The 18332-nt window shown below is 45.8% G+C and overlaps 1 protein-coding gene across 1 annotated transcript in view; it reads left to right on the forward strand.

Annotated features, from left to right (window-relative positions):
* Chat (choline O-acetyltransferase) overlaps nucleotides 1–16855 on the forward strand; it is a 50953-nt gene extending 34098 nt beyond the window's left edge. The window contains exons 8-14 of the mRNA XM_027389340.2: nucleotides 1806–1906; nucleotides 2693–2821; nucleotides 5031–5153; nucleotides 6845–6986; nucleotides 7114–7176; nucleotides 14272–14409; nucleotides 16574–16855. Coding sequence (XP_027245141.1) covers nucleotides 1806–1906; nucleotides 2693–2821; nucleotides 5031–5153; nucleotides 6845–6986; nucleotides 7114–7176; nucleotides 14272–14409; nucleotides 16574–16855 — 978 coding nt within the window. The remainder of the gene's footprint in view (nucleotides 1–1805; nucleotides 1907–2692; nucleotides 2822–5030; nucleotides 5154–6844; nucleotides 6987–7113; nucleotides 7177–14271; nucleotides 14410–16573) is intronic.
* Nucleotides 16856–18332: the final 1477 nt, after the last annotated feature.

Consider the following 18332-nt stretch of genomic DNA (forward strand, 5'->3'; position numbering starts at 1 on the left):
TCAGGATAGCATCTTACGTTGATTTAGAGGAAAACACCCAGCAAATGGGTTGTGCTTTAGGTTGGCCATTCATTTCAGACCTTTAACCCCACCCCACACCCTGCAACCCCACAACATGCCAAAATCTAATACAATCTTGTTTATTTACAATATCACCACACTCTCACAGTGGCCATATATAAAAGCAAGTTAACCATCTCTCTGGGTTGGGTCAGCCTACCTCCACAAACATTTCTCATTATTATCTCATTTTCTCCTCTCTCCATCCCTGCGTTTGGTGGGTTATTTTCTTTATTGGTTTTCATGGTAATTCTGTCCTTTCTGATGAGTCTGTCACCACTGTGCTGGCTGTTTAGCCTTCACAGTGGTGCTAATGGCTTAGAATCATTCACAGAGCCGTGGTGGGAATGAAATGATATAATGGATGTACAGGACACAGAGCATAGTAAGCGTTGGGTACAGTTTTTCAAAGACCTATTTTCCTCCCTTCCTTTAAGGGACAGGGATAGAAAGGTGCTCTTATGGAGTGGTCACAAGTTCCCCATTTTGTAGACAAGACAGAAAACAGGGCCAGGGGTGCTACTGAGGAGTCATGGACCTGAATTTTGAAGGGTGGAAAGCGAGTCTCTGCATGGAAAGAAAGAGATTCCTGGTCAAGGGAAAGAGAGAAAGATGCATACTAAAGATGCTCTGTGGGTGTGTGACTGTTTGTTGGCTAGATTATTGGAATACACTGAGGTTCCAGTGCCTGGCACAGATAACCAGCTAAGGCATGGGGAAGGCATGGGAAGAGGCAGCTCAAAGTGTGTGCGCTGTGGTCCCGAGAAGTGCTTTCAGTAAACACCACAAGAGCTCCTCATTTGCCCAGGGAAGTCTGAGTGTGAGGAACTCAGAGTGGCCCCACTTCACATGGGGTACACCCCAAGAGTCAAGCCTTACCCTCCAGAGCAGCCTCACTTTATGTCAATCCTTGCCCTTCTCATTCTTTTCTCTCAATACTTTTGAGCCTTGGGACTATTCCTTCCCCAAGTCAGGTTATTGTCGCCTGTAGAACTATGTAAAAGGCCCAAAGAACCTTCAGTGTCTGTGGATCCTCCCTTTCTCTCTCATCTTCATCTCAGTCCTGTGAGCTGCTCTACAGGGCTGGTTTAAATGAGTCAAGTCCAGAGGCTTGAAGAGTCTGGCGGATGCTTCCTCCATAACCAGACATGACAGCAGACTGAGAGCTGGTGACTAACAGAACATTCTCCCCTCACCTTTCCTGCCAAGGAACCTGTTATTTCTCCCTACAAATCCTCTTACCACCAAATCATATTGTTATTTTTGATTTATTCATGCAACTCAATTACCCGGCAGCTGCTCTGGGATGGACACTGGTCTAGATCCTGGGAATAAAATCAATGGTGGCCAAAAGAAGCAGTGAGTCAGTCCATTAGGCAAATGGTTACACAAAGCAATAGAAGAATGGTGTCTACTGTGCATGCAACTAAGGACAAATAGGACTGAGCACCCACTCAGCCCTATAGCCTATGCAACGGACAGTATGAGCTCACTAAGAATCCCGGACTGTTGCAGTTGGGAACTTAGGCTGCCTCTTCACTGACTGGAGCCCTGTGGGAGCATCCTTCAGACTTCCACACTCTTGGGTGCCTACAGCCACCCTCAGCATCCTCTTCAGGAATCAGTGACACTTGTATCCTTGGAGGAGAAATGCCCCACAAGGTTAAGTGGTCCTAACCCAGGCCCAGAGCCTAGTTTGAAATGTTGAAGCCAGGGTCAGCTCACCTGCCTCTTCCCCATTGCAGTTTGTGGTGGGCCAAGATGGTACCTGTGGCGTGGTATGTGAGCACTCCCCATTTGATGGCATCGTCCTGGTACAGTGCACGGAGCACCTGCTGAAACATATGTGAGTCTGGGGGAGAGCAGGGGAAGACCTCAGAGGGCTGCCATGAAAAGCCAGGAGAAATTGGGGTGTCAGTCCAGAAAATGGCTGAGCCAAAGATGAATTTGAAAAGAAGCTCAGAGATTGCAAAATGAGCTTTATGAGCCATAGGTGGAAGGCACAGATTGGGTGGAAACTCAGGGCAGACAGGAGAATCCAGGGGTCCAAGCTTTGATCCAGGGAAGCTCAGATCCATCTTTGCTGTTGGTCCTAAGACCAACAACAGATAACCTGGTGGCCCAGCACAGAGGGAGGTCTCCTCCATCACAGACTAAGTCTCCAGCCTGGCTAGGGTGAAACCTTGCTTTTCTGTTCCTTAACCAGGCTGTATTCCTTCTAGCTTTCATGGTTTTCCTCATTCTCTTCTAGTATCTCCTTCTTGTATATAGACTCTCAGTCTTTTCCACAAAAGTCTTTGGAGTGGCTGAGACACAAACCAGCCTTTGGAGACAGAGCAACTCAGCTTGCTACCACATTTCCAAGTCTTCCATAAGTACAGCCTGAACATGGTTTAACACTAGGACATACATGAGCAAATGATGCACTTTGGAGCCAGATGGAAATGGATGGGATCTTGACTCTGTCACTCACTGAGTTTGGTTTATCTGCTCAGTGCTTCTGTGGGCAGTTCAGGTTCCCTGAAGTTCAGGGGCTGTGCACACCAGCAGCTAGGATAATCGTACAGGAAAGCAATGTTGCCCACAGCCCCGGGTTGCAGGGTCTCAGGAGGTTGTCCCTTTGTGTCTGCAGGATGAAGGGCAACAAGAAGCTGGTCCGAGCTGACTCAGTGAGTGAGCTACCTGCTCCCAGGAGGCTGAGGTGGAAATGTTCCCCAGAAACTCAAGGCCACCTTGCCTCCTCGGCAGAGAAACTTCAAAGGTGAGGGGAAACCCCTAGTTTCCTTTAGGGGCCCACTGTGCCCTCTCGACAGCTGCTGAAGCACCCTGGATGATTCCAAAGGCTCTTGGGACTCTGCTCCCCTCTGGGCTCCACCCACTCTCACCCCTCATTGGAAAGCAGTAACATGAAAGAGAGCCATGGCTCCCAGGAAGTAATCTTGCTCAGATATCCACCATTTTCATAAAATGCAAACTTGAAGCTATTTTTTTCCTGCAGGTTTCACCTGACTAAGCAGAGTCAAGGCTGGGAAATGATGCCCTGCTTTGAGGGAGTAAAAAACAACTGCTTTGAATAGCTCATTTGAATCCAAGCTATTTCAATTTGCTTGACTTTACACTGCAACTTGACAAGGGGGCCTTTTTCCCAGGGGAGGGGCTGGTTCGGGCTGTAACACACAAGCAGGAGGGCTGGATCTGAACTGTCATAGTCCAACCCTGCAGGGAACACTCATTCACTCACTCATCAAACTTGTGGAGCTCTAGTGTTGTCGGGTCTGTGGGAAAGCACTGGGAACACAGAAACAAGTGTGACAGACCCTAGATCAAATCATGTTCGAGGCATGAAGTGTCCAAAACAGAGAGAGGCGTGTGGACCCAAACCTGAAGACAGACAAGAGGTAGAACTCTTCCTGGACAATGAGGGAGGGCTTCAAAGGTTGACTAGCAGCTTGAGGGGCTAACAGGCAAGGAAGAGGCAGGGCAGCAGCTTGTTTAAGCCTCTGTAGGTTCATAAAGATCCAGGCTGGGATGGAGACAGCAAAGCAGAAGATGGCTGGAATTGGGACATAAGAGAAAAGCTGGGCCATGCTGTGAAGAGCCCATCTTGCCTATGATGAGGAGCCCCTCCTTGGCAGGAGTTGTCAGGGAGCCAGTGAGGAGACTGTTGGGGTAGCATGGATGAGCAGGACACAGTGTAGCCAAGCTAGGAGGCCTAGGGTGGAAACATTTCTCACTTGGAGCTGCTGTGGAGGCTGCCTAACTTTAGTGAATGTGGAAGAGGTCTCCAGGTTTCCATGGAATGCTGCTGACATCTCGACTTCTATGATGGGGGCCCAGTGTGGGTAGGTTGCCAGAAGAGGGAGACAGAGAAAAACAGCTAAGGATCAACAAGGATCTGCATATTCTCAGGGACCTGACCAGCCCTGTGTGCTCCTAAGTCCCCGGCTTCTTCCTGACAGGGGATGAGGAGTCCCCTGGACCTGAACAGTCTGTGGGAGGAGGTGGGCCTAGGTGAGCAGACTGTGAGAAAGGGGTTTCAGAGTGGCCATGGTGAAAGAGAAATTTGGCCAAGGAATCTTTCAAAAGGTAGGGGTCTCTCCTGTCTCAAGCAGCTGCATGACTCCTGGGAGCTCGGCTCATGTGAGGCAGGAAGACTGATTTAATGTGGGCCAGGGGGGAAGTAGATGTAGCATCCAGTCCCAGGGACAGTGTGAGTCAAGGCAGGTTACTCCTCTAGGACCTGAGACAATGGCATACACCTTGCTGGCAATGGCCCCATGACAGTCATAAAGGAACACTGGTCAATATGGGAGTGGCACAGGCATTTCTGTGTAGACACGGGGAAGCTTCCTGACACTCTGAGGATGAGGGGCATGTCCTGGGAGACCTATCAGCAGTCACTGGATACAATGGAATTTCTGTTACAAGTAAGGCAATAGATGAGCAAAACCCCAGCCCTCACTGGAGCCACCAGTCAGTCAGATCCCAAGTCCTTCTGCCCCATAGCAAGTAGAGATGAGCATGAGCGACAGCTGGCTGAGAAATTAACTGTTAGGACAGCTGAGAATCCACAGGGACATTGGACCCATTCCTACACAGACCACATAAATGGTCTCTTTCAGGCTTGCATTGTAGGCAGTCAGGATTTAGGAGACTGGGTGAGGCTCACCCTGCCCATGCAAATGTCTCATTTCCATGCTCCTCCCACCTCACTGCTGCAGCCCAGCCCACCTCTCTGTAGAAGGGCCCCTTTGGGAGAGGTCTTACAGAAAGGCATGAGTTCAGTGTGCCTTTTGCCACTTGCATGGATGAAGGTAGGCCTCTGATACCCTAGGGTATTTCTGGATGATAAGGGCTGTGCACTCACCTTCTGTACCACTAGCACATGGACCAGGATCAGAAAGCTTGGGTGGGCTCTACGGTATAGATATCCTATCTTACATGCAAAATATCTTCTTTTTCTTCCACAGAATAGTAAAGAACCTGGATTTCATTGTTTATAAGTTTGACAACTATGGGAAAACATTTATTAAGAAGCAGAAATGCAGCCCTGATGCCTTCATTCAGGTGGCTCTCCAGCTGGCCTTCTACAGGTGGGTGAAGGCAAGATGAGCCTGTGCCTAGGTCAACTGTCGAATTGGATGCGTTAGAGTCTAGAAGCATCCTAAAGGGAGGTGTGGCTTTCAGGGTCAGGGCAGAGGGCTGGAGATGCACAGAGATGTTGCCATCTGAACTAGGCTTCAAATCAGAGCCAAACTCCAGAAAAAGGACGGTGTCATAACTGGTGGACTGCCTGAACTGGGACTCAAAGGGGCTGCCATGTAGAAGCTAAGGAGAATCGGGTGGGTTAGGAAGAGACTGTCCTCCTCCTGATTTCCTCCACACATCTGAGTCCCTGTGGTGTGACCCCTACCTCCCTGGTCTTCCCAGCCTTGTTCAAGGCATGGAAGCAATGACACCCACCCCTCCCCCCAAGTTAATCTAATCAAAGACTTGAGGTTCCTTATTGATCTGTTCCTTTATTGTACCCACATACCCCAGATGTCCCCAGACATTCTCCAGATGTCTGTCAAGCCTGCTGTTTGTCCTACCTACCACCACCACTGGCCCCTCTGAAACTACCAACAACCTTTGCTTGGCCGCTGCAGCATAGGTTCCACAGATTGCTGCTTGTATTTGTATCCCCTATAATCCTGTATTCATGAAGAGCAGGCTTGGGCATATGCAAACAAGACTAACACTTAACTTTCTGGTACTCCTGAGGCCCGCCCTTGTGCTTTTCAACCCTCCTGTAAATTCTTTGGCCTCCAGATCTTTGCCTTAGCTATGAATCCACTCTCTCACCCATCACCTCCAACTGACGGGTGAGAGAGTGGATTCACAGCTAAGAGTGTCCCCTTTCAGAGAACTGTCTGGAGATACTCTCTTAACAGAAGCAAGCATCTTGGGCTGTTGTCACCCAGTTCTCTATCATATTGAATTGTCCCTCCAGGAACTCACCCCTATAAAGGTAGTAAGACACAGGGCTACAACTTGTTATGTGACACTGGGCTTTCATTGATCTGAACTCAGTCTTTTCTTCTTCCTTATCATCAACTCCATGAACATTACTGGCTGATGGGAAGTGAAAACTCTTCTGGTCAGGGATGCAAGCCTAGAGGTATTCACCTGGTTTCCATGTACAGGGAGAAAGGCTTTGTAGCCCTTATAGCCAGCATGAGCTCTGTTATAATGGCCAGGGAACTAAAATAATATGTGGGGTTTCATACACATTTTTTCCCATGAGATACACTTTGACATGCTTGTGGGCCTGGACATCTGTCCACATTCACCACTCACCACTCACCATACTCACCTGCTTTGACGAGCAGTCATGGCTGAACCATTTAAAATAAAGCAGGTTTCCCTGAATGCTTTGCATTATGAATTGCACTTTCATCTGATGCTGTGGTATTAATCAACACTCATTAGGTCTCACAGAAAATTCCAGGTTGCCCTATAGATTAGTGGTGTTTTGTTTTTCAAAAGCAACCAGTCACCTCTTCATTTTATATCAACATGGTGTCCCCAGTGTATAAAAGTGTACATGGTTCTTCACATCAAAGACTTGCCAGCATCCATCTTTGGAATTCTCCTCTAGAATTCTATTAACATTAAAATGAAATACTATGCCACGTCATGTCAGAGCTATGAAAATAAAGCCTGCCGGGGCTATTTTTCTTTCAGTATTTATGACTCCCTGAGAACAAATTACTGTTTGCCATCCATCTTTTATCTTGTTTAGGCTTTATAGGAAACTGGTGCCCACCTATGAGAGCGCATCCATTCGCCGGTTCCAGGAAGGTCGGGTGGACAACATCAGATCTGCCACTCCAGAGGCTCTGGCTTTTGTGCAAGCCATGACTGACCACAAGGCTGCCATGCTGGTAAACCCTGCTCTGCCTTAAGGAGCCACAAGGAGGCCAGTGAGGCTGCTATGGCTGCCTGTACACTTTGGTCCATGACATGACTCTGGCTCCGACTGCCCTTATATCCTCTCTCCTTTGTTCACAGGCTTTTGAGAAACTGCAGTTGCTAAAGTCAGCCATCCAAGCCCAGACTGAGTACACAGTCATGGTGAGTGGTGGCGCCTCCCCAACACCAACTGCTCAGTGATTGAATGTGAGGTCTTACACACGCTAAGCAAGTGCTACAGCACTAAGCTGTATGCCAAGTCTCCCCCCCTTTATTTTTTATTTATTTTTCATTTTGAGACTGTTTCATTATATTACCCAGGCTAGCCTTGAATTCACTTTTAGCTCAGGTTGGCCTTTAATGTGGGACCCTCTTACTTCAGTCTCTCAAGTGGCTGGGATTGATGACAGGCTTCTACCACTGGATGGGACTTTTTCTCATTTCTACAACATGGGCAGTACATCATTCCTGTCCTCCCCAGGTTCCACCAGAGAATAGTAAGTGGTGTTTGGAATCTGTGTCCATAACCATAATGGCAATAATAGTTCACAATATGTGTGGTACTTTACAGTTTACAAGAACTATCAAATTGGGGTGGGGTCGGGCAGCCTGATGAATACTGGTAGCTTGATCCCTGGCACACTGGATAGGAGTCGGAATTTATTATTACCCAGGGCTGTGCTTCCCTCTTGATTGCTATATGTTCATTTATGCTGCTTGTGAACTGAAGGTCTTTGTTGAAAATTAGTAGTGAAATCAAAATTGTGTGGGGACCATTTCTCTAGTTTGAGGGAATAATTTATTTTTCAATATTGCAAAGCCATTATTTTCATGCAAACAATGGGGACCTTGAGCTAGTGATCAATATCTTAATTACAGATCACTCAAAAACAACCAGAAGGATGACAAAAATCTATGAGAGGGATTGATGAATTTTTTCTCTATGTACTTGAAAGCAAATATAACGTATTTCTGGGTTTTAGAACTCACCAGTGTAGACTTTCCTCTAACTTGGTCCCTGATTCCTCTTAATAGCTATGTTGTTCTGTTTAAGTACTGTATTAGCCTGTGCTCCAAGTACTCAGGAGCCTGAGGCAGGAGGGTCACAAGTTTAAGTTGAGTCTGGTATATGAGTAAGACTCTTGTCTCAAAAAGCTCACTTTTGCTGGGCAATGGTGGCACATACCTTTAGTCCCAGCACTCATGAGGCAGAGGAAGGTAGATCTCTGTGAGTATGAGGCCAGCCTGGTCTACAGAGTGAGTTCCAGGACAAGCTCCAAAGCTACAGAGAAACCCTGTCTCAAAAAAACAAAAACAACAAAAAAACAAACAAACAACAACAACAACAACAAAAACAAAAGCCTGCTTTCCATTACTCTAGCAAAATAGCTGAGACAGTCAGCCAGTGAGCCCAGAAAGGTTATCTTGGCTCACCCCTTCAGAGGCATCAGTCCATGTTTGGTGGCTTCCAGGGCTTTTGGACCTGTAGAAAAGCTGTACATCATGGTAGGGCCCATGATGAATCAAAACCAATCCCCTCTGTGACAAAGTAAAAAGGAAAGAAAGGGGGGCTGGGGTTCCACAATCCCCTTCAAGGGCATGACCACACTATAAAAAGACTGTCTACTGGACTCCAGCTCTTAAAGCTCCAGAGCTTGCCAGTGGTGCCAAGTCTTCAATGCATGAGCCTTTGAAAACACGTCAGATCCAAACTCCAGCAAGCCCCACCCCAACTTTAATCCATGAATTACTCTTTTTCCTGCTTCATGCTAGGCAAAGTGCTGCATATGGGAAACATTATCCCTAAGCACTGTCAGTAAGGAGTTTAACATGGAGTTGGGGTGGAGGTTCTTCAAGGTTATATCAAACCCACATTAAGAGAGTCCTAAGAAATTACAGAGAATGTGGAGGAGCATGATGTCTTCTCTCCTTTGAAAAGCTGAGATGAATTAACCAGTCCTTAATGTGAGATGGGAAGGACTAAGAAAGGGAAGGAAGCCCCAGTTGGTGGTGCACACCTCTAATCCCAGTACTCAGAGGCAGAGGCACGTAGATCTCTGTGAGTTCAAGGCAAGCCTGGTCTACAGAGTGAGTTCCAGGACAGCCAGGACTAGAGAAACCCTGAGAAACACTGAGAAACCCTGTCTCAAACAAAACAGGGAAGGAAGGCCAGGAGAGAGCAACATGTTGTAAAGGCAAGCGTCTTGTGAATACGAAACATCTGATGACAAGAGTAGCTCGGTGTGTGCAGCTTGCAAAGGACTGAGCAGCAGAAGAGCTGGATTGTCTGTTACACCAGTGTTGGGTAAAAGAAGGACAAGTTGCAGTGTAGGAGTGGCTTAGCAAGCAGAAACTTCGTGATACCGGAGAAATCTGGTGTATAGACTGTGTGACACTGAAGAAAGCTGGTGTAGACACTGTGACACTGAAGAAAGCTGGTGTAGATACTGTGTGGCACTGGAGAAAGCTGGTGTAGAGACCATGACTCTGGGAAAGCTGGTGTAGAGACTGACACTGGAGAAAGCTGGTGTAGAGACTGTGACCCTGGAGAAAGCTGGTGTAGAGACTGTGATTCTGGAGAAAGCTGGTGTAGAGACTGACTCTGGAGAAAGTTGGTGTAGACACTGTGACTCTGGAGAAAGCTGATGGAGATACTGTGATTCTGGAGAAAGCTGATGGAGATACTGTGATTCTGGAGAAAGCTGGTGTAGAGACTGTGACACTGAAGAAAGCTGGTGTAGATACTGTGTGACACTGGAGAAAGCTGGTGTAGAGACCACGACTCTGGAGAAAGCTGGTGTAGAGACGGTGATTCTGGAGAAAGCTGGTATAGAGACTGTGGCTGGACAGGGTCCAAGGATGAAAAGGAACACTTCTGATTCAATGTGGCATGCTGAACATAAGAGTTGAATGTCCCCACTCTGAAATTCTCCAGAACACTCAGAGGCATTTTAAGCCATACACATAGGAAAGAGAATTGGAGAATAGTGATAGCAAAGAATTACGAGTTGGAAAGTAGAATATACAGCAACTAGCTAAGGGCACAAGCAAAGAAGCAGAAAAACCATCCAACTGCATTGTAGCACCTTGAGGTAGCTCAGAGACCAGGGATGCACCAAAAGTAGGGGTGTGTGAAAAGAAGAGGTTGGTTGATGGGTTTTTTTTCTGTTTGGCCCTTGTACTGGGTAATTTACAAAGAACCATGATTTCCCACACTTCTGGAATCTGGGAGTCCAAGATCACAGGTCAGCAGGTGTGGTTGTTGGCCCCTTCTTCCAAGATGGTGCCTGCTACTGCATCTTCCAGAGTGGAAGAATGTGTTATGTTCATGTGGCAAAGGCAGAAGCCAAAAGGCTGGAAGCTCTGTGAAGTCTCTTTCATAGGAGCCTTAACATGGACAGAGCCCCAATGATCTAACCCTTATTAAAAGCACAGCCCCTTAATGTATTTCATTGACTAGTAACTTTCAAGATGTGAATTTTCAAAATTTCTTCTTCTTAAATAAGAACAGGAAACCCTAAAAAATACTATCAAGAAATAAAGATAGTTTAGAGTAGAATATAATAGAAAATTTCAGTGGAAATATTGGAAGACAATATGAGGCAACCTGCTTTAAACACAAACAAAAAAAATGGGTGAAATACAAGAAAGATGGGGCAGCTTAGTTAGGGTGAGCAGTGTGCCAAATAAAAGTTGTTCAGAAACAGAGAGTAGAGGGATCATCAACAAAGTAATTAGGGAAAATGTCAAAGGATGAGTCCAGTGGCAGACAGCTTGTCTAGCAGGCATAAAGCCCTGGGTACTACCATCAGCACTAAAAAAAATAAAAATTCTTTAGAACTGTAGAAAATGTATCTACATTGAGGGAATTCACCAATCACCAAATATCTTACGTAATAGAAAATTCTCATACCAAAGAAATTTCATGTCACTACAAAGAGAAGATCCTAAGTTTCTCAGGAAAAGAAAAAAAGTCAAAGAAGTGATTGATTTCTCAACTGCCTGCCTCATCAGAAGGTAGATGACAGTGGAGCAATGCCTTCAGATTCGAAGGAAAAACTATCTCAACACACTTTCCATACCTAGCTAAACTGTCATCAGATTTGTAGGCAGAATGAAGACATTTTAGACAGAATTTATGTTTTTTTTTTTTTACTTACTAAATAATCTTTCCTACAAAACTGCTAAAGGCTGCATGTCTCCAAAGTGATAGAATCAAACATAAAAGCTAATAAAACCAGAAGATTTAACACATACAAATGAAAATGAAGTAGAAGGATTCCCCAGGATGATACTAAAAAGAGACAAGAAGTCAAAGCTACTTAATAGCTCTAGAGAGCAATTAGTACATTAAGGAGGGATAGTGAGTGGAGAAATGAATTGATGCCTGCATTTAAGAACTAACTAGAAGCAGATACAGAAAAAGAAAAAACAATTTAATGATTATCAATTAAAGGGAGAACAAAAACTTAACAAGAAAGGAAATCTATGTCTGGGAACATAACTAAATTGATAGAGCACTTGCCTAATACGTAATGGGCTCTGGGTTCTAATCTAACAGTATGCTACAAGACCCAGCTGTGAATGTTTTTATAATGACATCATCTAAGCATTATCTGCTTCGAAAACAACAGAGTTGAACTAGGACTCTATTGGAAAGACTGAGCAGTAGAAGTAGGTAGAGTAAGCAGAAGCTAATGTTTTATTTCTTTTGTTTGTTTGTTTGTTTGTTTGTTTGTTTGAGACAGCATTTCTCTGTACAGCCCTGGCTGTCCTGGAACTTTCTTTTGTAGAACAGGCTGGATCAGCCTGCCTCTGCCTTCCAAGTGTTGGCATTAAAGATGTGTGCCGCCACCACCCAACTTTTTCTTTTCTTTTCTTTTCTTCTTCTTTTTTTTTTTTTTTTTTTTTTTTTTTGGTTTTTTCGAGACAGGGTTTCTCTGTGTAGCTTTGGAGCCTATCCTGACACTCGCTTTGGAGACCAGGCTGGCCTCGAACTCACAGAGATCCACCTGCCTCTGCCTCCCAAGTGCTGGGATTAAAGGTGTGCGCCACCAACGCCCGGCTCCAACTGTTTTCTTATACCATGAAGTTTATAAGTAAGTCTGGAAAATGTAGTCTCTGTATTCTTAAACATGAATTCAGAACAATAAACATAATATCGGAAGGGGCGGATGAAAAGCCTTATCCCTGAAGGGTAGGAATCAGACAAAAGTAACTGAATCAGGAGTGCTCAGTAGAGAGAAGAGAGATAAGAGGGCAGTTGGCCTGTAGCACTAGTACTCAGGCAGCCATGAGAACAGGAGAATGGCACTGGAAATAAGACAGCCTCCTGAAGCACAAGTGTATTTGGTAGAGATAGAAGGAAAGGACATTCCTGTCCCTGCCCATGGGAAGGCATGATGGCCCAGGCCCCCTCTACTCTCCTATCTCTCAACACTCCTCCTTCCCAGGCTTTATTTCAGTTTATAGCTACATGCAGCTCACATAATGGTGACTACCCTACCCTATTCTGCCCTTCTACCTTCCATGGTAGCAGCATCAGGCGTACAGTAGCTCCTCCAGGTCCTCGATGGAGGGCTAAACCAGGAGTCCTTGTACTCATTGCTACTCACCACTCTAAACAACTGTTTATTTAGTTCCTCTCGGCACATTTAATTGACAAGAGCAGAATGGGCAGGTTGCTTTACAGAACATTTCCCTCTGTGGACCTTCACAAATGAAAAGATAGAAGTCACCAGAGAAACGAAGAGTGTCTACTATTGCAGTACTTCTTCTGTGTCCCAACAGGACATATAAAAACCAAACTATGGGACCTGGCTATAGCTCTGCGGTACAGCACTTGTTTAGCATATTTGAGGCCCTCAATTCCATTTGCAATATCACCTTACATAAATAAATTAATTAGGAATAAAGTTAGCTGAAGTTTTATAACTTGTCTTTCAGACTATAATTAGATGCCTTCAGAGAGACCAGAGCCTCTGCATCATCTTTATGTATTTGTTCTCGACTGAAGGAGAGGAGCTGTCAGATGCGAATACGTGCCTTGTAAACCCAAGCAAAGTTCACTGGGAAAGGGCAGTTTCCTTCCACAATAGCTAAATGGCCACCAAACATAGGAAACTCTGGTGGTAATTAACTGCTACAGGCTAGGAGCAGTCCCCCAGTCTCCCCGCCACTTCCTCAATTGCCCAAATTAACACATAATCACAAACAAAATGCAAAGAAAAGAGTGTAGATTCTATCCACCCTGACTCAAGGTGGGGAGACCTAGAACAATGCCCTGGCCCCACTTCCAGTCCCTGAGGCCTCTCCACCGGCCATCCTGAATTTTTCCTTCTTCCACCCATCCACTGAGACTGAGAAGAGTTTAACTATCTTTATGATGAGAGAGAGAGAGAGAGAGAGAGAGAGAGAGAGAGAGAGAGAGAGAGAACTGGGAAGTAGTGGTACCACCTTTAATTCCTGCACTAGGAGGCAGAGGCAGGTAGATCTCTGAGTTCCAGGACAGCTAAGACTACACAGAGAAACCCTGTCTTGAAAAACCAGAGGGGGTATATATATATATATACCCCTCTCTCTGAGATATATATATCTCAGAGAGAGAGAGAGAGAGAGAGAGAGAGAGAGAGAGAGAGAGAGAGAGAAACTCCATATCATCCAGCTAGCACTTTCACCTTTAACATCAGCAGTGCTTTAGATCAGCAGTCTACTTCCTGACTTAATTTCTGAGATTATGAATAGAACTTAAGAGAGTTCACACATTGCCCCATCTGGGTGATGAACCCTGTCCAGATTTGTGCTCGAGGGCAAAGAATTAGTTATGGTGTGATTCTAGCCCTGACTATGACTAGTCCTATGCCTGGACCCAACACATAAGCCAGCCTTCTCCCACACATTCTTTCCTTGGCCAGAGCAGGTTGGTGCTGGGATAGATGGGCTCACCCACTCTTTTGTTAGAGTAGCATGCCGGTGCTGCAGTGTACTGGTGATGGTCTCACCTACCTTTCATCCAGACATTCTTAAGGTAGATCTCAGCCTTCTCTGGACACAGCTTGTGTGTGTAGCAGTGTGCAGGAGCCCAGGAACAGAGATTGCATGGTAAAGCAGTCAGCCTGAGCAGATGCTCACATAGGCTGTCTATCCAGAAAAGTTTAAGCAAGGACTGTGACTGCTGGAGTCTTATAGAGACAAGACATGGGGAGAGAAGGTATAGAGGAGTGCAAGTCTCATTGTCTTCTGTGTTCCTGCCCTCAGGCTATAACCGGCATGGCCATTGACAACCACCTGCTGGCACTGAGGGAGCTGGCCCGGGACCTGTGCAAGGAGCCACCTGAGATGTTCATGGATGAAACATACCTGATGAGCAACCGGTTTGTCCTCTCCACCAGCCAGGTACAGGCTCTGTGTATGTGGCCAGGGCTTCATAGTAGAATCAAGGAGTTTCTGAAGACACTAATGACCTGGAATCTATCTTTGTCTCTGCTTTTTAAAACACAGATACTCTCTCACACGAATATATTTGCATATATTAATATTTGTTAATTATGCAAAAATAATTATACATACTTAAAGGGTACAGTGTATGCTGAATTATCTGCATGTAATGGGTAGCAGTCAGATCAGCCTAATTGGCATATCGATCAACTTAGTCATGTAGAGAACATTCAAAATCCTTTCTACTAGCTACTTTGAAATATGTAAGTTATTGTTGTCAACCATATCCTTCCGACTGTGCCATCAGACACTGAAGTCGACAATATCTTCCTCACTCAGCCCCACCACCTTACGTGTGTTTCTATGTATGTGGGTATGCCTCTGTGAGTGTGTGCCCTGTGTCTGCCAGTGCCCTCCAGGCTACAAGAAGGAGCTAGAGTTACAGGCAGTTGTGGGCTAGCTGATATGAGTGCTGGGAATTTAACTTGGGTCCTCTGGAAGAGCTACAAGCTCTTTTAACCACTGAGTCATCTCTCCAGCCCCAGGCTCTGTCTGATTCGTAAGAGTTTTCTCACCTTTAGTAGAATGATCTAAATGTTCAGGGAACTGATATTCTCTTAGCTTCCAAGTAGGAATGACAACAGGCTCCCTTAGCTGAGGTAGGCAGGCTGAGAACACATCCACCTGGGGGTTCTAAGTATCATGTGTGCTGTCTTGTCATCTGCTGCATGTGACTTGTGTTCCCCTGTAGAGGAAGGACCCTAGGATCCAAAGCCTGGCAGGCCTGGTTGGAGGTTCCCCAATTAGGTCATGAGGATTATGATAATGAATGGCCAGGCCACCAGTGGCAGAAAATCAATTGTCAGCCCAACATTTCCGACCTGGTGCTGTACATATGCTGATTATGTTAAAGGACCACAGCCACAGAGACAGAATGCCATTCATTAGCGGGAAGCTGTAGGGGAGGAGAGGACACACCTGAACACACTGGCCTCCTGAAAGTTACCTTCTCTGCAAACCACTGGACGTGGGCAGCAAAGGGGGCCGACAAAGCTACATTTGAGGATAAAAGCCCACTCAGTAATTTAATTTTGTCATTACAGCAGTGAGCTCGCAGACATGAATAAATGGGACTAGAATTCTACAACATAAATTCTTCAGGAAACCATCCATGGGCATAGAGTGCTCTGGAATGGTTTTATGGCCTCCAGCCATTGCACGGCAAATTTATCTGACAATGGCTGTGACTCTATTAGCAAGACTAATGGCTTGTTCTGCCCCATTAAAATGGCCAGTGTCGTTTCAGAAGGCCCGAGAATACAGCACCAGAAACCTGTGGATTGAAAACAGACCCTGGCCCACACTACACTGGCCCAACAATCCTTTCTACTTATCCCTAAACTGGCAGATAAAATGAGTTTGCGGTGTGAGTCATTTAGCCCTTTCCCAATGGAAAGTGGCATTTATGGTTCGAGCTTTTAGAGACACACTTTCTCCTTTTGTGATCTGGATTGAGAAGCCTCAGCCCTCTGAATTCAAAACATCTTAGACGATTAACTAAAATTCCAGGTGACAGCAGGCTTGGAGGTGCCCGGTGCTGAGTAATTGTGCATGGGTGGGCCTTGGGGAGGAAATCAGACCAGCCAGGCGGTACTGACAGTAATTAAGGATCTGGGGGAAATCAACAGAGAAGATGGGCCAGATTTCCTCCAGTTCATAAATTACTCCCTGTGGGAAGCCATCTAATGGTTGGGTGCCACCAGGGTGCCGTTTAGTAAATTAGCCTGATTGCCACAGTGCCTCAAATGGCCCCTAGATGAAGGAAAGTCTTGGCTCAAGCCAGAGCAGCAGGTCGCCCTGGGAGCTTCCAGCTCCACAAGCAGAGCTAATTACACAATAGGGAGTGGGTTGGGGTCTCTCTCCCTCGACACCATGCGCCTTGATGGGTTCATCTTCATATGTCCATTCATTCATGCCAACAAAATTCAATCTGGTCAAATCCAGGGTAAGGAGCAGTTGGGGAAACAAATGCCATGGAGGTCTTAGAATTCACCTACCACATTCTAGCAGGTCCCAGGCTGAATGTCAGAATAGGTTGCTTCTGACCTATGCTCTTCTCCAGGTGCCCACAACCATGGAGATGTTCTGCTGTTATGGTCCTGTGGTCCCCAATGGGTATGGGGCCTGCTACAACCCGCAGCCTGAAGCCATCATCTTCTGCATCTCCAGCTTTCACAGCTGCAAAGAAACCTCTTCTGTGGAGTTTTCGGAAGCTGTGGGAGCCAGCCTTGTTGAGATGAGAGATCTCTGCAGTGTGTGGCAGCCTGCTGAGGGCAAGCAACCAGCAACAAAGGAAAAAGCTAAAGGCCCAAGCAGGGCAAACAATCTTGACTCCTGCCACTAGCCCAACCTCTTGCAGGAGCCAGACCCTACCAAGCCCTGCTTCCATCCCCACCCCAGCTTTTTGTTGCTCCCCTATCCCCGTGGGCCCAACCCACAGACTGTGTGGGGAGGCATCACACAAAGCTGGCATGTTAGGAGAAAGAGTCCTTCATTATTTATCAAGGTAGCCTCTGGCCTTTACAACTGGAACGGAGACTAGCCCAGCTTGGAAGAGCCTGGGTAGGCTGGGACCCTCCTCTAGGATCTTCAAGAACTGAACATTTATGCTTCTTTCCCAGCAGCACCCAGTGGCGCACATGATAGTTCTGCCTAATGAGAGGATGAATCGTCTCCTCACATGTTATGGACCCAAATAAGTCATGAAGGCAGAGGCTAGCTCTGCATCATTGCCTGCCACTGTCCCTCCTCACAGGGAGGAGAAACACTCACATACACTCATATAGCCCAAGTTCAATTAAAATACAGTGGCCCACACCCCCAAAGACATGTCTTTCATCTTCCACAGCAGTCTTCCCTGAGTTCAGATGATCTCATCCAGATATTCAGAAAGAAAGAGAAAAAAAAAAAAAAACAAACCAATTTTCTCCATTTGATAATGGAGAGAACTAAGTCTCTGGGCAAGGCTGTGAAGACTAAAGCTTGGGTTGTAGGAGAAGGGATGCATGATAGCTGAGCAGTGGTGTCCCCTTTGGGATGACACTGTTCAACAGACATTGTTTGAGTGATTTTCTTTTAAACTGTTTACAATGATCTGGAAGAACCAAGCCTATACTTGCAATTCTCTATCTGAAAAGGAATTCACTGTATTTATTGGATATATCAAACCATGCACTGTGCGTGTGTCAAGACTCATGAGTGGCAGACCCTTGGCTGGAGGGAGCACCTTCTCCCTTAGGAAGAGACTGGAAGCTGGCCTTCCCCCTCTAAGAACAAAGGAGCCACACTCATCTTTATGCAAAGGCAACACTGAGCCATGGCCACAGGCTGCTCTGTGGGGACCCTGGGAAAGGAGACTGTTCCATGTGTTCCTAAAGAGATGGAAAATGAGATAGATGCTTGAAGCAGTGATGCATCGTAAGTATGGCCACCTTATCATACTGCTGAATTGCCAGATTATATATGAAGTTGATATTTGGGTTCTATTTTTATAATATAGCTCTAGATTTATGGCAATATGTACATTTTAATTTATAGTTCTGTGCTTTAAAGAAATACATGTATGAATAAAGAACAGTATATTGAAAGTATTCTATTCAAGATATTTAAGGACTGTAAGTCTGTATTCAATAAAATGCAATGCCAAGAATGATGATGATGTCATTGTTTCTACTGACAGATGATAAATAAAGTCACAGCTCAGTGGCCTGTATCTAGACTCTGCCAGCATCAGAGTCTGAGGTTGAGGCTGGAACAGCACCTGAAGTCAGGAGTTTGAAGCCAACCTGGGCAGCAGAAGGTGATTGTGCATCTAAAAATAT

Source organism: Cricetulus griseus (genome assembly GCF_003668045.3).
Source record: "Cricetulus griseus strain 17A/GY chromosome 1 unlocalized genomic scaffold, alternate assembly CriGri-PICRH-1.0 chr1_1, whole genome shotgun sequence".
In the NCBI taxonomy this organism is placed as follows: Eukaryota; Metazoa; Chordata; class Mammalia; order Rodentia; family Cricetidae; genus Cricetulus; species Cricetulus griseus.